Raw genomic sequence first — 21097 nt, forward strand, 5'->3', positions numbered from 1 at the left:
TGCCGAGATCGAAACATCCTGCTGTATTGCCCAGAACCAGAGCTGCATCGCCTCCCTGCACAGAGGAAGTGACCCTGCCCCCCCCTTTTTGTTGAGGTAGTGCACGGCCACCGTGCTGTCCGTCAGGATCAGGACATTCTTTCCTCGCACAGTCGGCAGAAAAACCTTCAGGGCTAGCCTGACGGCCCTCAGCTCCAACAAACTGATATGGAGTCTGGACTCCGACGGAGACCAACGACCGCTGACTGTCAACTTGTTGGCATGAGCTCCCCATCCCGTGAGGGATGCGTCCGTCACGATCGTCACCTCTGGCCAAGGCAGCCAAAATGGAGCCCCCCCTCATCAGATTGGCTTCGTCGGTCCACCACAGAAGGTCCCGGGCGACCGAAGACGGCACCTGAACAGGGTCCGACATCCTGCCGGAGGACTGAGACCACTGGAGCTTGAGTGCCCATTGCAAAGATCTCATCCGCAACCTGGCCTCTGGCACCAGAAGAATGCAGGATGCCATGAGGCCGAGCAGTCTCAAGAACTCGAACGCTGGGAGAGTCTGGGCAAGTTGAAACTTGTGCACCACCTGCTGAATGTGATGAGCCCTCACCTGGGGAGGAAAACACTGCCCCAGGGACGTGTCGAGCACTGCTCCGATGTACTGGAGCCTCTGTGTTGGTGTCAAATGGGACTTCTTTAAGTTGAGGGAGAAGCCCAGCTTGTGGAGGGAGTGGCAGGTGACTGACAGATGATCCAGGACTTGCTCGGGAGAGCGCGCCCTGATCAACCAATCGTCCAGGTAGGGGTAGACATGAATCCCCCCTTTCCTGAGGTGCGCTGCCATGACTACCATGAGCTTGGTGAAGACCCTCGGGGCAGAGGTCAATCCGAAGGTCAGGACCCGAAACTGAAAGTGCGAGTCGCCAACCGCAAACCTCAGGTACTTCTTGTGCTTTGGATGGATCGGCAAATGAAAATAAGCATCCTTGAGGTCGAGAGACACCAACCAGTCCTGAAGTTGAAGGGCCTGGAGGACTTCAGAGAGAGTAACCATCTTGAACTTGTCCTTCCTGAGGAGTTTGTTCAAACCGCGCAAGTCCATGATGGGTCTCAATCCCCCGTCTTTCTTGGAAATCAAAATATAAGGGGAATACCATCCCTCGTTCCTCTCTGCTACAGGCACCAGTTCCATGGCGCCTTTCCCCAGCAGGGATTGAATTTCCTGCGCAAGGAGCGGATCCGGATTCTTCAAAGAGAGATTCCCCGGTGGATTGTCTTGAGGCCTCTGCCGGAAAGGAAGACAGTAGCCGTGGGTTATGATCTCCAGAACCCACACATCTGAAGTAATGGTGTGCCACTCTGCAAGATGCTGTGCCAGCCTTCCCCCAACCGGTTAACCATGGGACACGGCCTCATGACTGAGCTGAAGCGGCTGCGGCGTTGCCTTTGGGCAAAGAGGCAACAGCCTGAGCGGCCTTGGCACCTCGAGTACCTTGTTTTCCACCTCTGGCACTCCTACAGTGGCCCCTTTGACTGGCAGCTCCTCTCGCTTTACCAAAGGATGAGTAATAACGAAAGGAACCTCCCCTCCATTGCTGTCCCCTAGGACGAAAAGGCTGGAGGTTGACGAACTGCAGCGCCCAATGACCTTGCTGCAGCTTTTGAGGTCTGCAACCTCTCAAGGCTCTCGTCAGCCTTGCTGCCAAAAAGATGTTCCCCGTCAAAGGGCATGTTGAGGAGCCGGGCCTGCACATCAGGAGCAAACCCCGACTTCTGCAACCATGCAAACCTGCGTATCACGGTGCTCGCCGCCATGGAACGGCTGACGCAATCTGCCATGTCCAAACCCAACTGAACGGCCTCACACATGGCATCCTTGCCATCCTGAACCATGGCAAGGAAACCATCCTGTTCGTCCCCTTCGGGAATAGGTTGAGCCGCCAAGGAAACATAGTTCCACAGAGTGTGCGTGGAATGAGACAAGGCACATATGGAGTTGCCCGCCTGAAGCACCATATCCCCTGCAGAAAACACTTTCTTCGCCCAGCCGTCAAAATGCTTGTCGTCCCTATCAGGAGGGATGGGAGGGTACAACGCCTGATTTGCCGGGGCCGTAGCCGCCTGCACCACCAAACTCTCCGGAGTAGGGTGCTTGGACAAGTAGCAGGGTTCACTACTGGCTGGGTGGTATTTTCACGGCAAAGACTTGCTCACTGCCGGGAGACTCTCCGGAGCAGTACAAGCCGCCGCCACCCTCCTCTGTAGAGCCATATGAAACAGCAGTACCAGGTCAGTTGGTGGACCAATGTCGAGGATATCCATAAGGTCATCCTGAACAAACTCCCCTGGGGGAGCAGACCATCCCAAGTACTCGGTAACCCTTGACATAAGGCGCCAGTACGAAGAATCGGCATGAGAGCCAGGCTCAGGCCTACAAAACTCCAACTCCGGAGAGGTGTCCAGCCAACTAGCATCATGCAGAGACTCCCTCAGGTCCTCAAACTGGCTATGGCCCGAGATAATCTAGTCTGGCACCGTGTCAGGCACCATGCCATCATCAGAGCCCTCATCCACCTCTGAAATAAACTCCAGATGGCGGTAAGAAGGCCTAGAACTTCAACCAAAGCCATGCTGACCTTGGCCAGAGCCTTTCTAGGTGGTTCCCCCGAGCCACGGGGTACCCCCGTCGACACAGCCTCGAAAAGCTTTGAGGGCGTCAAGTGAATCGGCATCAACGACAGACGTGGCATCGACGGCGTCAACAGAGACATCGAAGGCGGAGCCCCGAGCGTGTCCTTCGACGTCCTGGGCGCCGACGACTTCCTCGGAGGCGGAGCCTCGAGAGAGTCCGTCGACGACCTTGGTGCCACAGGCGTCGATGTCTTCCTCGAAGACTTCACAGGTTCACACGGTCTCGAGCGCGTCGAGGACCTGGACCGGGCATGCCGAGAACGATTCCCCTTGTCAGAGCGGGACCTTTCCCGCAAATCGTGACGACCACCCGAGCCCGAAGGCATGCGAGCGGTGTCTCTCAGCTGATCACGACCGCCCCCACTCAGAGGCGCGGACGGACCAGTGCCCTGCGATTTGAGAATCGGCAACATTTTCTTCCCGAAGGAAGCCCATTCCTCCGGTGTCGCATGCTTGGTGGGGTAAGCGACCCGCCGACCGGCAGAGTACTCGGATGAGGACGGGGAAGGCGACCGATGACGGCGCTTCCGGGAGTGCCTCGAAGAGGCAGAGGAGTGGCGAGACCGACTCCGGGACCGAGACCCACTGGACTTCCGACAATGACGCGGAGAGTCGCCTCTCGAGTCGTTCCTCGAAAGCCCCACAGACCTCGACTTCCGGGGCTTGGACACCTTACCTACCGATAACTTCTTGTTGCGCTCCCGCAAGGCTTTCGACGTGAGCGACTGGCAGTCGACACAGTCATCCGTGTCATGGGCCTCCCCGAGGCACCAGAGGCAGGCGTCGTGCGAGTCTGTGACCGACATCTTGGTCCCACAGTCCCCGCACTTCTTAAAGCCCGGACGCGGTGTGGAAGAGGAAGTAGATATCTTTGCGAAGAAATATCTCACAAACACCAAACAGGTTCGAAGAACCGAGAAAACAACAGAAACGCCAAACAGTCGAGGCGCGCCGAGATTCCCGAAGCGAACACGTTTGCGGAAAAAACAGAACTGAGGCTACGGGCGTCGTACATCCAGTGACCTCGGCGGTCGGAGGAGGTCATCGAGGGCAGCGTATCGACGTCATCGACGCAGGAGCCGAAGATTTTCCGATGCAGCACAGGTGTGGTGATTACTGTCATAGATATGGAATACGTCGGAGGACCCAATCCCCTCGAAATCCCACCTTAGCATATGGTCAATTAGATCTTCTACCATCCTGACATTTAAGTTAATAAATATTTTTTATTTGAACTTTAAGCCAGTTTTCTGTGTCTTGCTTCATGATGCCTCCACAGATCTTACAGCCATACTTTGACTTATGCAGGGCCTATATGGACGATATTGTGATGCACAGTAAGACTTGGGAAGATCCTTCACATCACCTTTACACAGTCATGCGAGAAACCCTAACCCAAGAAAATGTAAGTTGACTCAATCTGCGATGAAATACCTGGGATGTTTTTGTGGGTTATGGCACTGTACATCCCCAGCATGACAATGTCAAAGCTGTCCTTGACACTCCCACACCAAAGAAAGATCTTGGGGCCTTTTTTGGTTGGGTAGGCTACTACTTCCGGTTTATCCCAAACTTCGAGTAATACCCCCCCCAAGACTCACAGATAAACTTAAAAATGCTTAGTTCCAAAAGATCAGGTGGGATGAAGATGAAATCTGTTACACCACTTTAAAGCAGACCCTCTGTCTGAGCCCCATTTCTAAAAGGTAGCTGACTTCTAAAAGAGTTCATTTTACAGACAGATGCCTACTTAACTGGACTGGGAGCAGTTCTCTATCAAGATCATGATGGACTAGAACACCCGCTATTATACATCAGTAGGAAGTTGTTTCCCAGGAGAATAATTATTCAGTTATCAACCTTGAGGGACTGGCAATGAAGTGGCCAATACTCCTCAAATATTACCTACTGGGTCAGAAATTCAGGTTAGTTACCGGTCATTCTCCTTTAGTGTGGATCAACCAAAGAAAAGAGTCTAACCTCAGTCATGCAATGGTTACTGGACCTTCAGCCATATTGTTTCACAGGGCAATGTCGACTTTCTTTCCTGGTTTCCTTGTGAAACATTTAGGTCCAACCCGCCTAGGGGAAGCGTAAGTGAGGACCTTGAGGGCGTCCTCACTTTCCAAACCCCCCTACCCCCCGTAATGCCCCCTTCAGGTGGCCAGGGTAAGGCAATCGCTTTTGGATCCTGACCCTGGGGGTAGATATGCGAGGGCGGATCACCTGGGTGGAGGGAACTAGGGGAGTGGGGAAGAGGACGTCCTTAGGTGAGATACGGTATTCCCCCATTCCCTTTCCAAAACTAACTTTCTATCCCTCAAGCCGGCATATTTTGTCAGCCCTTTCCCATTCTCTTCCTTCCTAAATGTCCCCCAAAATTATCACCTTGACACTGGGACGGGGAAGAGACCAACTAGGAGGACGCATCCTCATTTAGATGATAACTCCAAATTCACCATATGTTGGTTAATACAGACACACATCAGTCAAATACCAAGATGAGTAGGAGACAGCACAGAGCAATGCACACTTCCTTTACAAACCTCCCCAAAATCCACTTTGGTACTGTGACGAAGAAGAGGGCTATGGAAGTACACTGCTGGAATAGGCAGGCATTTCCAGCTAACAGGTTTCATGAAGGTCAGGCAATTGAACTAAATGACCCACACCTGTGGGCCTTTGCCAAGCCCCATAGCTATAAGAAGCCTGGCTGCACAGCAAGAGGGAGAGCACTGAAAGGAACCCTGAAGCGGGTTGCCGACACGTCCGGGAGAGAAGCTGGCTGGAGAGCGAGAGGAGCACGAGCAGTGTTGAGGGACGCTGAGGCAGAGGCCTGCCGCAAGAGGGTCTGGAAGACTTGACAACCCTCCCCGTGGGTGCATGCAACAGGGGGTCTGGGCACTGATACCCTCCAGCGGCCGCAGCACGCCAAGAGTGAGCAGTGCTCGCTCCGGTCTCCACGGAGGAAGAGCAGAGACACAATAAGTCAGACCACAGTGCGAGAAGCAGACAAGAAGCCGAAGGGCCGGTGAGTGATACAAGGGAAACAATCATGCCGGGGCACTCCGGGTGCTTGAAATACTCAGTCTTAGCTATCGAATGAATCAAAAATTATTATAAGCACCTTTGGAATGCAGAATGGGAAAGCGAAGAAACTGAAAGAGATAAGCAATTTTGAATGCTGCATAAAACATAAGCAAGGCATTTTGAATACCAAACAAATTGAAAGACATTGTGAACAATTGTGAATGCTGCAGAAGCAAGTTATGAGCATTTATGAACGGAAACGAGCTGGTGCAAGAGAAAGATAGCACAGAGTAAATTGTCTAAGACACAAGTGTTGGCAAAGCCCAGGAAAACCCAAGAAGGGTATGACAGGAGAAACCAAGTGATGGGCAAAGTTAAAATAGTTCAATAAACTACAGGTTGAGGGAAAACCGGTGTTGGCAAGAGTCCGAACAATACACAAGGTGTAACAAAGTGCATGGTGGCAAACCAGGCCATAGTAAAGTGTTGAAAGAGTAACATTGATGAAAGAAAAAAGTTTAACTATTCAATGAAAGCAATGGACAATTGTGGATGGAAAGCAGATAAGAAGGGGTATCGGTTATGTGACCTATAATGGCTGGACCGTGTGGTCTGACCAGTGCGCCTAGACCAAGGGTCCTTTATCAACGGATGCTTATATGATTTGGAAGTCAAGACATAAACTTGAACCAGTGAAGATTACTAATGACAAGAGAGTTGGGAAGTGTCCCAAGGAACTGTATTGTTTGAAAAGCTGCACGATTTCAACTCTTGGGGAAGGGAACTACAGTCTTTTGTGAACTGTCTTCAACTTGGAAAAGGGGAGCTGATCATAAGCCAAGAGCCAAAAGGAGCACTAGACTTTCTTTTGAACATTGAGTTTGTTTTGTTTTACTCTGCTATTTTATCTTTTCTTCGTGTGTGTGTTCTCATGTGTTTCTCTATTTAACGTATAAATGTTTTCATACATTTTTGTATTGTAGATGGTTTATATAAAACAAATATAAAAATAAAACTTTTGAACATTATTCATTTTGAAACCGACATCCCTACACATTGTATACGGTGAGTTGTAAAGGCAAGTATAGGTTTTGGACCCAAACAGTTACTTGATTTGGACATCGTGACGCAGACTGTCCTTAGTTTTCTTTAGGTAGCGAAATCCTACCTTAGCATAGGGCAAGTTAGGCCTTACTCCACCCTGACTAAGGGAAATAAACCTTTTAAGTACACATTTGAATCAGTTGTCCGTCTTGCTTCATGATGCCTTACCATTGGCAATTGCACTTCGAGCCGGATGATGGGGAATAAAACCCAATGTTTCAGGTTGGGGAGATGTATCATTTTTATGCTTCATCCCCTCTCCTAGTGAGATCCCCAGCAGTTTTTTGCTGGACTTCTGGACTTTTTTCATCCAATCCTGAATGAGTGGAGCCTTTTTCCTCTCATTATTTCTTGTGGGTTCTGTTTTTTAGAACTCTATTATTTGTATTCTACCTGTACTAGGGAGGCCATAGCTCTTAAAGGCATCTGTGTTTTACTACTGCAGCAAACAGCTCCTTATGGACTGTGTTACTGGGGACCCCTAGGGCCCTCCTTTAACATTCTTTTTCTGTATCCTCAAGTAACTCCAGTTCTTAAATCTATAGTCCGAGAGATTGGCACACACCACCTTCAGTGGTGTGCCAAAGGGATACCTAGTATCCCCCTTCTCTCTACTCCTGTGACTTTAATAGTCACACAGACAATCACCCAGTTATGGCTGGTGGCAGTGGACATGTTCTACCAACTATTGTGTATTTCCTATACAGCAGGCTATGTCCATAGCCTCAATAGTGCACAATAGGGGCAAACAAGTACCAACTTGGGGCATCCCTTCTTTCTTCACCATTACTAGTGTGGTTGTTCTTTGTTAGCCCTTCTTCTACCATTCTGGGAGGGGGAGGTCTGTGTGTGAGTTTTGCCTTTGGCATGAACCCTTGGGTACCCCCGCCAAGGCTCCAGAGTGTCTGGGCAGGAAGTGGGGGAGGAGTTTTCCACCCTTGTGTCCTTTGTCTGCCAGAGTGCCCGAATAGGTCCAGCACCCACGCGGTGTCTGGCTGTCCTGATTGGACAGCCAATCACCCCTTTCTGTGAAATGTTGAGAGATTGCAGAGTAGTGTGTGCTCGAACTGTATAAAAGGTGAGGCTTCTGGAGTGAAAAGCAAGCTGACCACTGGAAGCTGAAGTAACCGAAGAAGAAGACGACCAGAGATGCCTGGAGATCGTTTGCAACATAGAAGCAACCACTGCTGTCCTGCGACAGAGGAGCTCCAACGAGGACGACTCCTTCCCTTTGGCTGGTGGGAACAACCTGTCCCAAGACGAACTTTGAAACCAGCCATCTCCCGAGATCCTAGGAGTTTCCAGAGCTGCAGAACCCCAATACCAGGAGACCTGCTGTCCATTTCGAGGGCATCATTGTGAAAAGGCCAGACCCGTCCAACCCTTTGCTGAACCCGTAAGGGTACTCTAGAGATCCGATCTAACTTGATCAGACCCCCTCATCAGAGTGGAACTGCAGGAAGCAAAGAATATTGACTAGGCGATCCATGTCCTTTGTTGGTGCTGCAAAAGGCGCCAAAACCACAAAGTGAACCAAGACGTTGCTGAAAGTCATGCTACAGATCCTCCCTCGAGACTGCTGGTGAGAGATCCTGTCCATTGCCCTGCCTTCAGTCATCAGACCAAGGAATCCGAAGGTCGGGTCCAGAGATGCAACATCGCAAAGCATCCAGCACAAACATTTTCTCCTAAGCTAAGGTACTGTGGGGAAAAAGGTATTGCTACCAGATTCCAAGAAGTTGCTCCAGAGCGTTGGAGTGCACGTAGAGGTATCCTGGGCAGCCCCCTCTTACCTCAGACCCAAACCGCTGCTTGTGTCCCCTTCTCGAGGGTGTTTTAAGGTCTCCCTTGTTAGTTGTGACTTGCTGCTTCAATAACACAAATGGGCCTACTGATCAACACAGTAAACAAAAAAAACTCTATCTCAGACACCCTTGGAGCACTAATGGAAAAGCCCCACACATTTTATAGACATAATAATGAAGCGTTTTTCATCAATGTTGTCAACACAAGAATCTAATGTGAAGACTTTATTGAAATAAAAGCAACAGGGTATGTGCAACATTTTGGTTTTGAAGATTTAAGCAATGCTTACAACAGAAGAAACATTGATTACAAAAAGAGAGAAGGTGTAACACAATGTTTTGTCCTACTTGTCTGTAAGAATGCCCAAATAACCCAAAACTAGGAGCATGGCAAAATAAGAAGCTATTTCTTGCTTGATGCACCAGGGCCACGCCAGGCCCGCTGCAAAGGCGACACGGCACACACAATTTAAACTGTTTCAGCTCCATGTGCCGTGTTGAAATCAACTGCGGCTAAATCGTAATTATTTAAATTATGCGCTATAACAGTGCTGCCGTCTTGTAGGTAAGCTTTGCTTACATTTTTCCGGGCTGTATCCAATCTGTGGGCTATATCAGTTTGTATAGCCTGCAGATTGACCAATCACAAATGTCAAACACCCTCTACAGTGTTTTAATCATTGTTATGGTTCAATAAAACAGGGAAATGTGAAATGCCCACAAAAAGTCACAAAATATAAGGGATTGTCTTTCACCAATATGTATGTCTAGCAAGATGTTTTGTGATGGTAATGAGTGACTTAGAACCTCGCAAAAAATGATTGGAATAATAAGCTAAATTGATGCTTGCTGGAATTATAAATGTTAGGTCATTCTTTTGTTATCAATAACACTAGAAACTGGAAGAAATCCAGAAGAACACTTCATAATTCACTGCTTGTCAAGACTTCACGTCATCTCCGAACTGCTTGTAGCTAGGGTTGCGTTTTTTGGACTTAAAGACGTACTAGGCAAAGAAACCGTCACTAGAACCTTGAAACCATTGAAAACCACATGAGTGCGCAATAACCGATAATAAGATAACATTGTCTTTTCCCTTTCTAACGTTGCTACAAATGTAACCGCGAACAAACACAAAAGTGCAAGTGCCCTTTGAAGTGTATTATCTAGTATTCCCAAGTGTTCTAGTATAAACGTCAGTATTTAAAGTGATTCTGGTGTAAATATAATGACATGCATTACTCACCGTAATAGCATTTCTGATGATTGTATCCGCTTAGATTCCCATGCTGTGCATACTGCAACATATAGTGAAAACCGCGGGGTATTGCATCTTTGTTTCGAAGATCGAAAGGGGACGTCGACAAGGGCATGACTGTAACACTATCCCCAACGTGAAGTGTAGTGTAGTGTAGTGTAGTGTACCCAAAAGCCCTCACGCATCGAGGTCCCTCTGTGTTTTTTCTGCCACGAGGAAGCCTTGCAGTCAGCGTGAAATGCTATTACGGTAAGTAATGCATGTCTCCTGATGCCTGTGGATCTGCTTAGAATCACATGGTGTGCAGAGACTAGCGAGCATTACCCAGAGATGGTGGTGGGATGTGTGAAGGAACAGTAGCAAAGAGATGCACGTCCCACTTGAGACTCAGACCTAGAGTGTGTATCTAGGCCACAGTGTTGTATAAAGGTGTCTGCAGAATTCCAGGTTGCAATGTTTTGCATTTGGAATGAAGAAGAACATTTGCAATGAATGCTATGGTAGCCCCTGTGCCCAGAGTAGAGTGTGCTCCAGGTGTGAAGGGTAGATCTCTCTTGGCAAGAGTATAACAGTGTGATGCAGTTTACGATCCACTTAGAAATAGCTGATTTAGAGACAGGGTTGCTTTCTCTACCAGCTGCCACAGACGAAAAACTGGTTTGTTTTTCTTAGTGGCTTTGTTTTTTCCAGATAGTAGACAACAGCGCTCCTTACATCCAGTGTGTGGAGGCTTCTTTTCGATACGTTAGTGGGGTTCTGGAAAAAGGAGAGTAGTTCCATGGACTGGTTTACATGGAACTTTGAGATAAATTTGGGCGCAAAGAGAGGGTGTGTGCGCAAAACCACCTTGTCTTTGTGAATTGTGACAAATGGGTCCTGAATTGAAAGGGCCTGCAGTTCACGAACTCTCCTAATAGAGGTGATCGCCACCAGTAAGGCGGTGTGGAAGGGGAGTGCTTTAAGGCTAGCCTTGTGCAGGGGTTCAAACGGAGATCCCATTGGTCTGGTAAGAACAACATTCAGGTCCCATGCGGGAGCTCGGTTGGAGTAATCAAGTCTCTTTACCCCTTCCGTAAAGGCTTTAATTACAGGCATTTTCCACTGTGAAACCTTGCTTTGGGATGTGGTGTTCGCCGAAAGCACGGCTAAGTGGACTTTAAGAGAATTGAAAACTAGTCCTGAATCCAACAGGTAATTGGGATAAAGGACAATATCTTTAGGTGAGCAATCAACAGGGTTGATGCCTTTGTCACTACACCAGATGACAAATCGCTTCCTTTTGCTGGAGTAGCACTGCCTGGTGGTAGGTTTACGTGCCTCTGAGTATGTCCATGCATCTTTGAGGAAGCTGGAGGTGCCCGAACTCTATGACATCAGGAGCCGGGCTGCTAAATTGAGAGTTTGAGAGCATGGATATAGTGTCCCCCCCCCACGGTCTTGAGACAGCATGTTGTACGGGCAAGGTAGCTTTCTGGGAGGGGAGTCTGACATTGCTATGAAATGGGGCAACCAAGGCTGGCAGGCCCACATAAGGGCCACCAGAATCATTGTGACTGGTCCCTGGTGCATCTTGTGCACTGTTCTGTTGAGCAGGGTAAGTGTAGACAAATTTCCCGGACCATGTTATCCAACGACAGTTCCCCTTGGAGCGGTTCTGAGGGTACCTGGAAGCGTAATCTGGGCATTGTCCATTCTCCAGAGTGGCGAATAAGTCGTTATCTGGGAAGCCCCATTCTGCGAAGATGTTGAGTACAATGTCCTCCTGTAGCCGCCATTCGTGCTCTATGGGTAGGGGCAAGTCTCTGCTGAGTACATCTGCCAGAAGATTGAGTTCCCCTAGAACATGTTGTGAAAGGAGGAACATGTTGTGTTTGAGAGCCCACTTCCATATGTTCTGGGACAGTTTGGGCAGTCCTAGAGCGTGAGTGCCCCCTTGTTTGTTTAAGTAATACATGGCCATAGTACTGTCTGTGAGGACTAGAACTGTTTTCCTCTGGAGGTGTGTCTAGATGGCCTTCAGGGCCTTGAACACTGCAAGCAGTTCTAACAGGTTGATGTGATTAGATGCTGCCGCTGGGGACCACATGCCGTGCGCCGTCTGTTGAAGGAGGTGAGCCCTCTACCCCATCAGAATTGCGTCTGTGGTGAGAGTGGCTTTTACGGCGGGTGGTGAAGGTTTTCCCCTGCAGAAGGTTTTCCCTTAACCACCACTGCAGAGACTAAATGAGGGCTGCCAAGACAATCACTAGATCGTCCCACTGGTCGCTGGCCTGACATCATTGGCTCGAGAGCCACTCTTGCATAAGGGCGCATGCGCAGACAAGCGTGAGGAACTAGGTAGACGCTGGAAGCCATCATCCCCTACAGTTGATGGCTTTGCGTACAGTCGCGCCACAAAGAAGTCTGAGATCAATGGGTACAGGACTGCTGGTCATTCCCAAACACAGACGAAAATCAGGGCTGGGCAGAGCCTTCGTGGTTCTGGCTCCTCAAAAGTGGAACAGACTTCCTGAGACCTTGAGAATGGAGGAAAATCACTTGGCTTTTAGGAAACGTCTTAAGACACTCATCTTCCAGTAGGAATTCTCGGACTTCCTCTCTTACAGCGTGTAAGGATTCTAAGGGCGCATCTTACACATGGGATAGGCTAGGCTGCATTTGTGTTATGTTCATTGTGTGTTTTTGTCTCAAAGCGCCCTGATGCCCGCGGGCTACCGGCGCTATACAAAACCAAAATACATACATACATACATACATACAGTCACCTGGTCACTGGCTAAATAGTAAGGGATCTGGAACAGCATGTTTTGAACCCTCTCGTTGGAGGGGAAGACAAGGCAGTCTTTGTTCTGGATTAGAGCCCCCAGAAACTGTTTGACTTGATTGGTGTCTAGACTAGATTCTTTCTCGTTGATAGAGAATCCTAGGTTGAAGAAAAGATCTACAGTCTTCTGGGTATTTGTCTGGCATGTTCTGTACGAATCCCCTGTTAGTCGTCGAGGTAAGGATAGACTGGGATGGACTGCCTGCGCGTGTGAGCCGCTACTACCGTCAGTACCTTTGTGAATACCCTTGGTGCTGAGGCAATGCCGAAGGGGAGAACCTTAAACTGATAGTGGGTGTCCCATCATGAAACTGAGGTACTTTCTGTGCACTGGCAACATTGAAATATGAAAGTATGCATCTTTCATGTCCAATGTGGCCATGTAATCGCCCTGCTGCAGCAGTGGGATTATTTCCTGCAGTGTTGTCAATACGAACTTTTGAGGTTTGACATATTTGTTCGTGGGGCGCAGGTCTGGAACAGGGCGCATGTTGACACTCTTTTTGGGTACAAGGAAGTACACTGAATAAATACCCTGGTTTACCCAGGGAAGGGGGACGACTTATATGGCGCCCTTTTTCAGCAGGACCTGAATCTCTTCTAGCAGGATACGCAGGTGTTCTGGTGACAGGCATCTGTTTCTTGGTGGGTGGTATCAAGGTGGTTGGTGAAACTTGATGCAGTACCCATGGGAAACGGTCTTCAATACCCACTGTTCTGAAGTGATCCCCTTGCAGGCGTGGATGAATGACCTCCGACCGGGGAAGCATGGGAGGGGACCTGATCCAGCGAGTCACTTTGAGGTGGAGGCCGGGGAGCCTCTAGTAGTAGAGTTCCTGCCTCTACCCTTGCTGCTATGAGGGCCTCTTTGTTGATATTGGTTGTTACTAGAAATGCCTCGGCCGGAGGACCAGGGGGTACTCCTTGAGTCATATTGTCCATGGTGAGAGCGGGGAAAAAGATTGCCTACGAAAGGACCGGAGTGAGTTAGAGCCTCCATGCTGGTGGAAGGGCTTAGCCGTGATCTGGCTGAGCGACTTTAATGTTTTGTGTTCTTTTTTCGCAGTCTCCAGGGCGTCATCAACAGCGTTCCCAAAAAGGTTGGAGTCCTCAAGTGGTTGGGTGATTAGAAAGGCCTGAGTTTCGGGTTTAAAGCCAGAATTCTTTAATAGGTGTGTCTTTTAAGTAAGATCCCCTGGACTAGGGGTGTGTCCAGTGGTCTCAGCAGAGTCCAGAGTGTTCTTCAAATGTGTTCAGGGTAACCTGCCTGCCCTCAGCCATGACCGCCAGCAAGCGTGATCAAGTGGACTAGGCCCTATTGGATATTGCTGTAACTTGCCAGGAGAGTGGTATTATTTGCGATCCTAGTACAGAAGGCCGCAGAGGCGATGACCCGTTCACCCAGGGCAATAAAGCTTTTGACAGTCTTTGTCCGGAGGGGCTTCTGCCGAAGACAGTGGGACCCCCACCCTTTTCCGATTGGTAGTAACCACCAAGGAGTCCGTTGTAGCATGACCCCTTATGCAGAGTGGGTTGGAAGGTGATGGGCGGAATCATTTTTCAACCCAGGGGATGACCGCCCATGCGAGAGACTGTGATAGCAAGGACGGGACCAGGCGTCTCTTTATAGAGTTCAGTAAGGGGATGGTTTGACTAGCCGTAGGATTTTCCTTGAGGATATCCTCAACAAAGCCTGAGTCTGGAGCTGCCTCATGTGTTGCAATCTGGAAATGATCGGCTGCTCTTTTTAAAATAGCATCTGGTCATCAACAGGGGACAAATCCCTCTGGATCTAGACAGATGTCCAGGCCAGGGGTATGCGTTGGTGATAGCCAAGGGCCCTGATCCCCCGCCTGATCCTGATCCCAGTATGGGTCCTGATCACCTGTGTCATGTGCAAAGGGATTAATGTCCTCCTAGGTATCCTCCTGTGTTGGGTCCTCTGGGACATCTAAGATATCTTCCTGATGTCCCTGTGCAGAGATGGGGAATTTCTGCAGTTTGTGAGGAATGGGGCAGGAGTCCTCTCCCCTCTGTCTTTTGGGTGTAATGCGCCTGTCAGAAAAGTCAATAAACTGTGCCATTTTGTCCATGTATTGTTTAAATCTCTCCCTAGTTCATAGGGTAGTGGCAGAAGGGTCTGGAAATGGAAAAGGTTGCCCAGAAGGGGGAGATTTTCCCAATAAGGCCTCAGAGAGAGGCTGGGGGCTTAGAATGCCCCTCTTGATGAGAGGGTGTGTCCTTGTGCTTTGTGGCTGCCAAAATTATAGCTGCAAGGCTTTCGCAGATTTTCGGCGGTTGAATCGAAGGCCTTGACGCGCCTGCCGGCGCAGTTAGGTGCTTGTGCGCCCTTTAACAGTATCAACGACTGTATGTTTCTTAAGTTGAACACCCGTTCCAGAGGGATGCCCAATTCGGAGCCATGACTGCTGACGGATTCCTCCTCGTCCGAAGTGATGGCGCCAATGGGGGAAAGGCTTTCGGCCTGCATAGCATAGGCCGCCCACCATTTAGTCCGCCTGTCTTTCAACATTGAGTCGAAAGAGCTTACAGGACTTGCATGAGCGCTCGTCATGGTATCGAGGAAGACACGGATTGTATCGGCGATCAGTGTCCTTCCAAGGAAACCTGCCGTTACACGACGGGCAAAATTTAAAGGGCGTCCTCCACCATAGCAGAGGGTAGCGGCAGCCAGACCAAGAAGAGAATAGGAGGGGTAAAGGAAATACATTCTTAGAGAAGAATAAACCCAGGGCCCCACTCTCCCTACTGTAAGGGCCTGGCCGAAGGGTCAAGGCCACACTGTCGACAGTCGAACGGTTGAACAGTTGCCGAGCAGGTGTAGATGTCTTCTGCAGCAGGAAACCCACGAGGCAGTCGTTGAGAAGATTAGTCTGGACCGTAGGTCGTGGGGACAAAGTTAGCAATATAAAACTCTTGCGAGCTCCGCATAGGCGACCAAACTAGGTACCTCGACACGCAAGAGATTTTGGGTACACTACACGCCACGTAGGGGATAGTGTTACAGTCACGACCATGTCATGCCCATGTCGACGTCCCCTTTCGATCTTTGAAAGGAAGATGCAATACTCTGCGATTTCCACTAAATGTCGGAATATGCACAGTATGCGAATCTAAGCAGATCCACAAGCATCAGAAAAATAGATACTTTTAATATAATTATAAGTGTAGGTGCTTTTTTGTTATGCCCGTCTAGCTAAGATTCAGTGTACTTACCTACAGCTCACATCTCCCCCTTAAGATAAGCCTGACTGCTCTGCCACTCTACCAAGGTCCTGAGCTAGTACAGACTGATGAAAAGAGTTGGGGACCTACAAACCACTGGGATAGCTTACTAAATTCTAATAACCAGTAGGATTTAGGGAAAACTCCCCAAACAATTCAGCATCAGTGTCTTTCATAGACTCACATCCTTGGAATTCTGTCTCAGGATTGGGAATTGCCAATATTCCCTGCCCGACAAGGATGATTAGTTAGAAGGATGATTAAAGCATGGGAACCTATGCAAGATATGAATGATGGATACAAGCAGGAAAGATAACTCTGGACACACACTGCTGGGTCACTCAAGATATAAAATACATAAAATTTAAAAAAACAAAACGTGCAATACTTAAATATCGTGAAGTGCCATCGTAAACCAAGAACCAAAAAGGGAACTTCATATTTTTTCCATGGAGGGGACAACATGACACTGTATGCCAGAAAAAGTGGAGAGAAAGCAGAGCATGTCCTGTAACTAGGCTGCAGTGGGAGAACGAGAAGGGAAGCTGTGGAGAATCCCAAGGGACAAACGCAGGATGTCGAGTTAGCAGGTGTCGGATATAGACACAAGCAGCAGCCATGAGGATAAAGCAAGGCAGATACAATCACAATGCTTGGAGAGAGCAGCACCAAAGTCACTGGTTTAGAGGTAGGGGTGGTGAAGGCACTATTCTGATGAACAGGGACACACAATAAGGCCAAGCCAAACTATCTGGGTACTGTGGCTGAAGAGCAAGGCTTAGACTTAGGGGGGGCTTGAGTGGTGAAGGGTATAGTTAAGCACACACCGAATGCTATGAAAAACTATCAACAAACCCTCTTAAAACATTAGTCAAAGACTGGAGACTAATGACAACCCATTGGCTAGAAAAAGGATTTCTATCAGAAGATGACAATGACCATCTATACAATCCTATCCAATTCTAGGCACCATCTATTTCATACCCAAAATTCACAAACCCGTTGACAAGTTTCATTCATGCAGACCCATCATTAACAGTATTGCCTCACTTACAGAACCATTATCACAATTCATAGATACTCATCTTCAACCTCTCGTTACAGGACTGGCATCCCATATCAAAGACACTACACATTTAATTCAACAGCTCAAATCTGTAACTTGGGAGGATGAATTTAGACTAGTGACACTGGATGGCACATCGCTATATACCAGCATATTGCACAAGAAAGGACTGGAGAAGACGCAGTATTTTCTCAAAACAAGGTCTGTTTCATTTCTGCAACATAACGACATGCTACCTGAAATGCTCCAATTCACACTCCATAATAGCTTTACTTTTAATGAACACATTTACAGACAAAATCAAGGCAAAGCAATGGGCGCTAAGTACGCCCCATCACATGCAAATCTATATGTAGGACACTTTGAACTTGAATATGCATGGAGACACAAAGCCTTTACAACTGAAAATAGAATCATCTACTAGGGGCGGTACATCGATGATGTGCTCATCATCTGGAAAGGAAACAAACAACTTGAATATTTTACCTACCTAAATCAAAACGACTAAAATCTAAAATTCACAATAACAGAAAGCATCTCTTCCATCAACTTTCTAGACCTCAAACTGTATATCAAAAATAATTCCATTGTAATACTACATTGCATGTTAAACCAACAGAAGTTAACTCCATACTACATGCAACAAGCAATCATCCTGAGCATGTAATCCAGAATATTCCTTTTGGAGAACTGTTGCGCATCAAAATAAATTGCACCGAACAAGAAGAGTTTGAAAAACATGCACAAGCATCCATAGAACAATTTAAAAGGAGAGTCTATTCCACTCAACATCTGAATAAAAGATATAAAAAAACTGAATCAAGATCAAAACTACTCATTAACAAACCAACCCAGAGGTTATCCTTGGACCGATTCAACGTACAGTTTATCACCGACTACAGCACCAGCATCGGGTCGATAAAAAGAATTCCAACCAAAAATTGGCAAATCCTTACATCAGATGATGACATCACCCCCTTTCTGGACAACAAAGCTTTACTTTTCGCAAAGCACAAAACCGCAATGACTTACTCTGTCACTCACACTTCACAAGAAATAAGAAAGAATCAGGCCTTCCCTAACTGTGGAACCTATCCAAACTCAAAGGAAACGTTAAATGTGGAAAATGTTCAATATGTCAACATTCGATCAATGGAAAAAAGGATATTCTGTTACCAAATGGCATTACTGTACCAATGTCAGACTTTATCAATTGCAATTCCAGAAATGTTATTAATGCTATACAATGTGCTTGCCATTGTGTGTCCAAAAAATTGTGGATGAAAAGCTTGTTCTGGTCATTCCAGTGAAGCGATCTAACACTCGGGGGGCGACCTTAAGCGGGTCCGAGAAATACTGGTGTGCATTGCCGTTCTGGCATTTGTGGGCCAAGCTAAGAATTTTGTAAGCAATTCTTTGCTTGGCTGGCAACCAATGAACTGTAGGAGCCTTTCCTCACTTGCCATGATTTTTGTCAGGCAGACAAGGAAACCAGGCCTGCATGATCAAAATGGATGTCACAAATGTCACCTTACAAGCGTATTTCCTAATTGAGCCCTATTGCTGGGTCATCTCAGAATCTACCTGGTTAAGTCTAGTGTGAAAGGATTCATGGAGCCTGGACTATAAATAAATTACACGTCCCAACCCAAAGTCCAGGAACAGGCAAGCAAAGTTTGAATGCAACAGTGCCCAATGATTGGGTAAAGGTTCCTTCTCGAGTAGGTCTTGCTAAATGTATTTAAATAATGAAGAAGAGAACTATTTATAAATGATTAACACAATTTCTGTGAATTGGTATTTTCCATGAATACATTTCCTAGCACAGTAACCTTGACCAGGCTCGGACTGGCCTATAGGGCAATTCTTGAACCCAAAACGCAAAATGCTAGTGTGGGCCCATTTTTTTTCTTCAAAGTGGCCCACTTTTTTCGGCCTACGTGGTCCAGTTTGATAAGTTACTTCACCATGTGGTTAGTAGTTTTGACGAGTGTTACTGAATAAATGTTCTTTAAAATGCACAATTTGCATCACATTTTTATCAAAAACCTCCTCCTTGGGTACTACTCAAACAGTCTGTTACAAAAGGAATGACATTTGCAACGGTGGACCACTTTAAATGGCGCCCTAGACAATTTTACGCCCCCGTCCGACCCTAACCTTGACTAATACACTGCCACAACCAAGTTAGAGTGGGTCAGGTGCCTCGGAATCTTGCATGAGTGGATTGGAGTTAGGAGCTAGAACAAAGGTTTGTCACATTAACTGAAATTATAGTAAGTACAAAATTCAATGTTTCTCAGCTTACAAGAACAAAAAGGAAACTTACTTGTCAAACTTGTGGATCTGTTCTTCATTATATGGAAGTCCTACAAAACAAATGTAGAGTTTAGTACTTCGCATTTTGATATGATATGCACAATTTACTAGATGTTCTAAAAGTGCACACCCAACATACTCCACTCCCAATGCTATTAGGCTACATTCCACGCCTTCTAATTTACCCTGGTGGTCAGAGGGACTTCTGTTCAAAGTCCTTTGCTTCTCCATCCCTTTTACCACATTTATGCCTGAGGATGATGTTATCGCCGTGCATTGTTTCTAGAGGTAGGCTGGTGGCTGCTAATATTTAGTTTTGGTTTCAACAGTAGATTCACTTCATTATTAGCCTAATCTACCGTTTTGGTAGCCATTGGGGTACGGATCGTTTTTTTTTTTTGTTCTCTGTCGTTTGGTTTTAGGGAGCTTCCTTTATTCATGGAAACCACGAGGCAGCCAAAGATGGCAATTCTACCCACATGGGCTCCAGGATGGTAGTCTTCATCGCAGTTTGGACTGGTTTAGAACAGTACCTGGTATTGGGCAGGCAACAGCATTTCATGTGTTTGGAAATGTTGAGGCCAACCTGGTCGGCTGGCTACCAAAACCTTTGTTTAAAATGTCCTAATGGGAATGGTGTGCTGGTAGAAGCCAACCCCTCTGAGTAAAGGGACATAGCAGAAACCCATTCCTGAGCTTAGTGCTGTTGTATATTTGGTAGAGGAGCCGGTTAGCTTACCTGCTAGATGATTTCTTGCAGTTTCTGGCAATTGCTGCATTTTAGGCCGAGTCATACTGGCTGTGGTCTCGGCATATCTCTAGTTTTTAGTTTTGGCTGCTGGGCGTCCTTGCAGAATCTTTTCCGTCCTGCTACTGGTCCTCATCTGCTGGTGCCAGGCCTTACATCCTAAAACCATGTACTGGGCTCTTTTACTGCAGCTTACTGCATTTTACCACCATGATCCTCCATCGTGGATTTGGAAACTTCCCCCGAAAAGCTGCTGGGGTCCCAACACCCCACCAAATCTGCTAATCTGTCCTGTCTCTGGTCAATATCACCAATGTCCAACACCAGGACAAGGCTGCAGTGTTGAATGACGCAGGTGTTTGACAACGAAAGGGTCTGCCGCGCAGTCAGTGAGTGCAGATGACTCACTCTCCTGTCTGCGGCTGCCAGATAAGAAGTTGTCGGGAGTTGGCTTGCTCTGCGCTTCTTAGCCCTTTCGACTGTGCCTCGCCCCTGACTGCATCATCACCCTACCCCTACGACCTGCCCCTCTGCCCTTGCCCGCGTGCATCCCTTCCCGGTTGATTCCCACCTACACTGCCCCCCTCTGACTCCTCCTTTAGTTTCACCTCTTGCCCCTCCATCCTTGTCTTCCCCTATTCGTCCTCTCCCTGCGTGGTTCCCCCGCATTCCCAGAGTGTGTGTTTTCTGCGCCGCTTCCATCCTTGCCTGCCTGTGCTGCACGTTCCAGACCCGTGTGGGTCCCTCACATTCCTTGATCACGTGCGTTTCCGTGCCCTTTCCACCCTTGGCTATGCTCGCGCCTGAGTGCCCTCAGCCGCGTGGTCCCTTGCATTCCTTGATTGCGTGCGCTTCAGTGCCGATTCCACCCTCTGCTGCGCTTGCGCCTTTGCAGCCTTCACCCGTGCGGCTCCCTCGCAATCTCTGATCGCGTGTGCCTCACGCCGTTCCATCTTTGGCTCGCAAGCCCCTACGCGCCCCCTGCGCATCCGTGCTCCCCAGCAGCCCCCCCCCT

At 48.0% G+C, this 21097-nt stretch overlaps 1 protein-coding gene across 1 annotated transcript in view; it reads right to left on the reverse strand.

Moving 5' to 3' along the window:
* TBK1 (TANK binding kinase 1) overlaps positions 1 to 21097 on the reverse strand; it is an 814893-nt gene that overhangs the window by 141141 nt on the left and 652655 nt on the right. Inside the window, exon 16 of the mRNA XM_069629775.1 lies at positions 19345 to 19384. Within this exon, the coding sequence (XP_069485876.1) occupies positions 19345 to 19384 (40 nt within the window). The remainder of the gene's footprint in view (positions 1 to 19344; positions 19385 to 21097) is intronic.

The sequence above is a fragment of the Ambystoma mexicanum genome, chromosome 12 (assembly GCF_040938575.1).
Source record: "Ambystoma mexicanum isolate Mex_15411 chromosome 12, UKY_AmexF1_1, whole genome shotgun sequence".
Lineage (NCBI taxonomy): Eukaryota > Metazoa > Chordata > Amphibia > Caudata > Ambystomatidae > Ambystoma > Ambystoma mexicanum.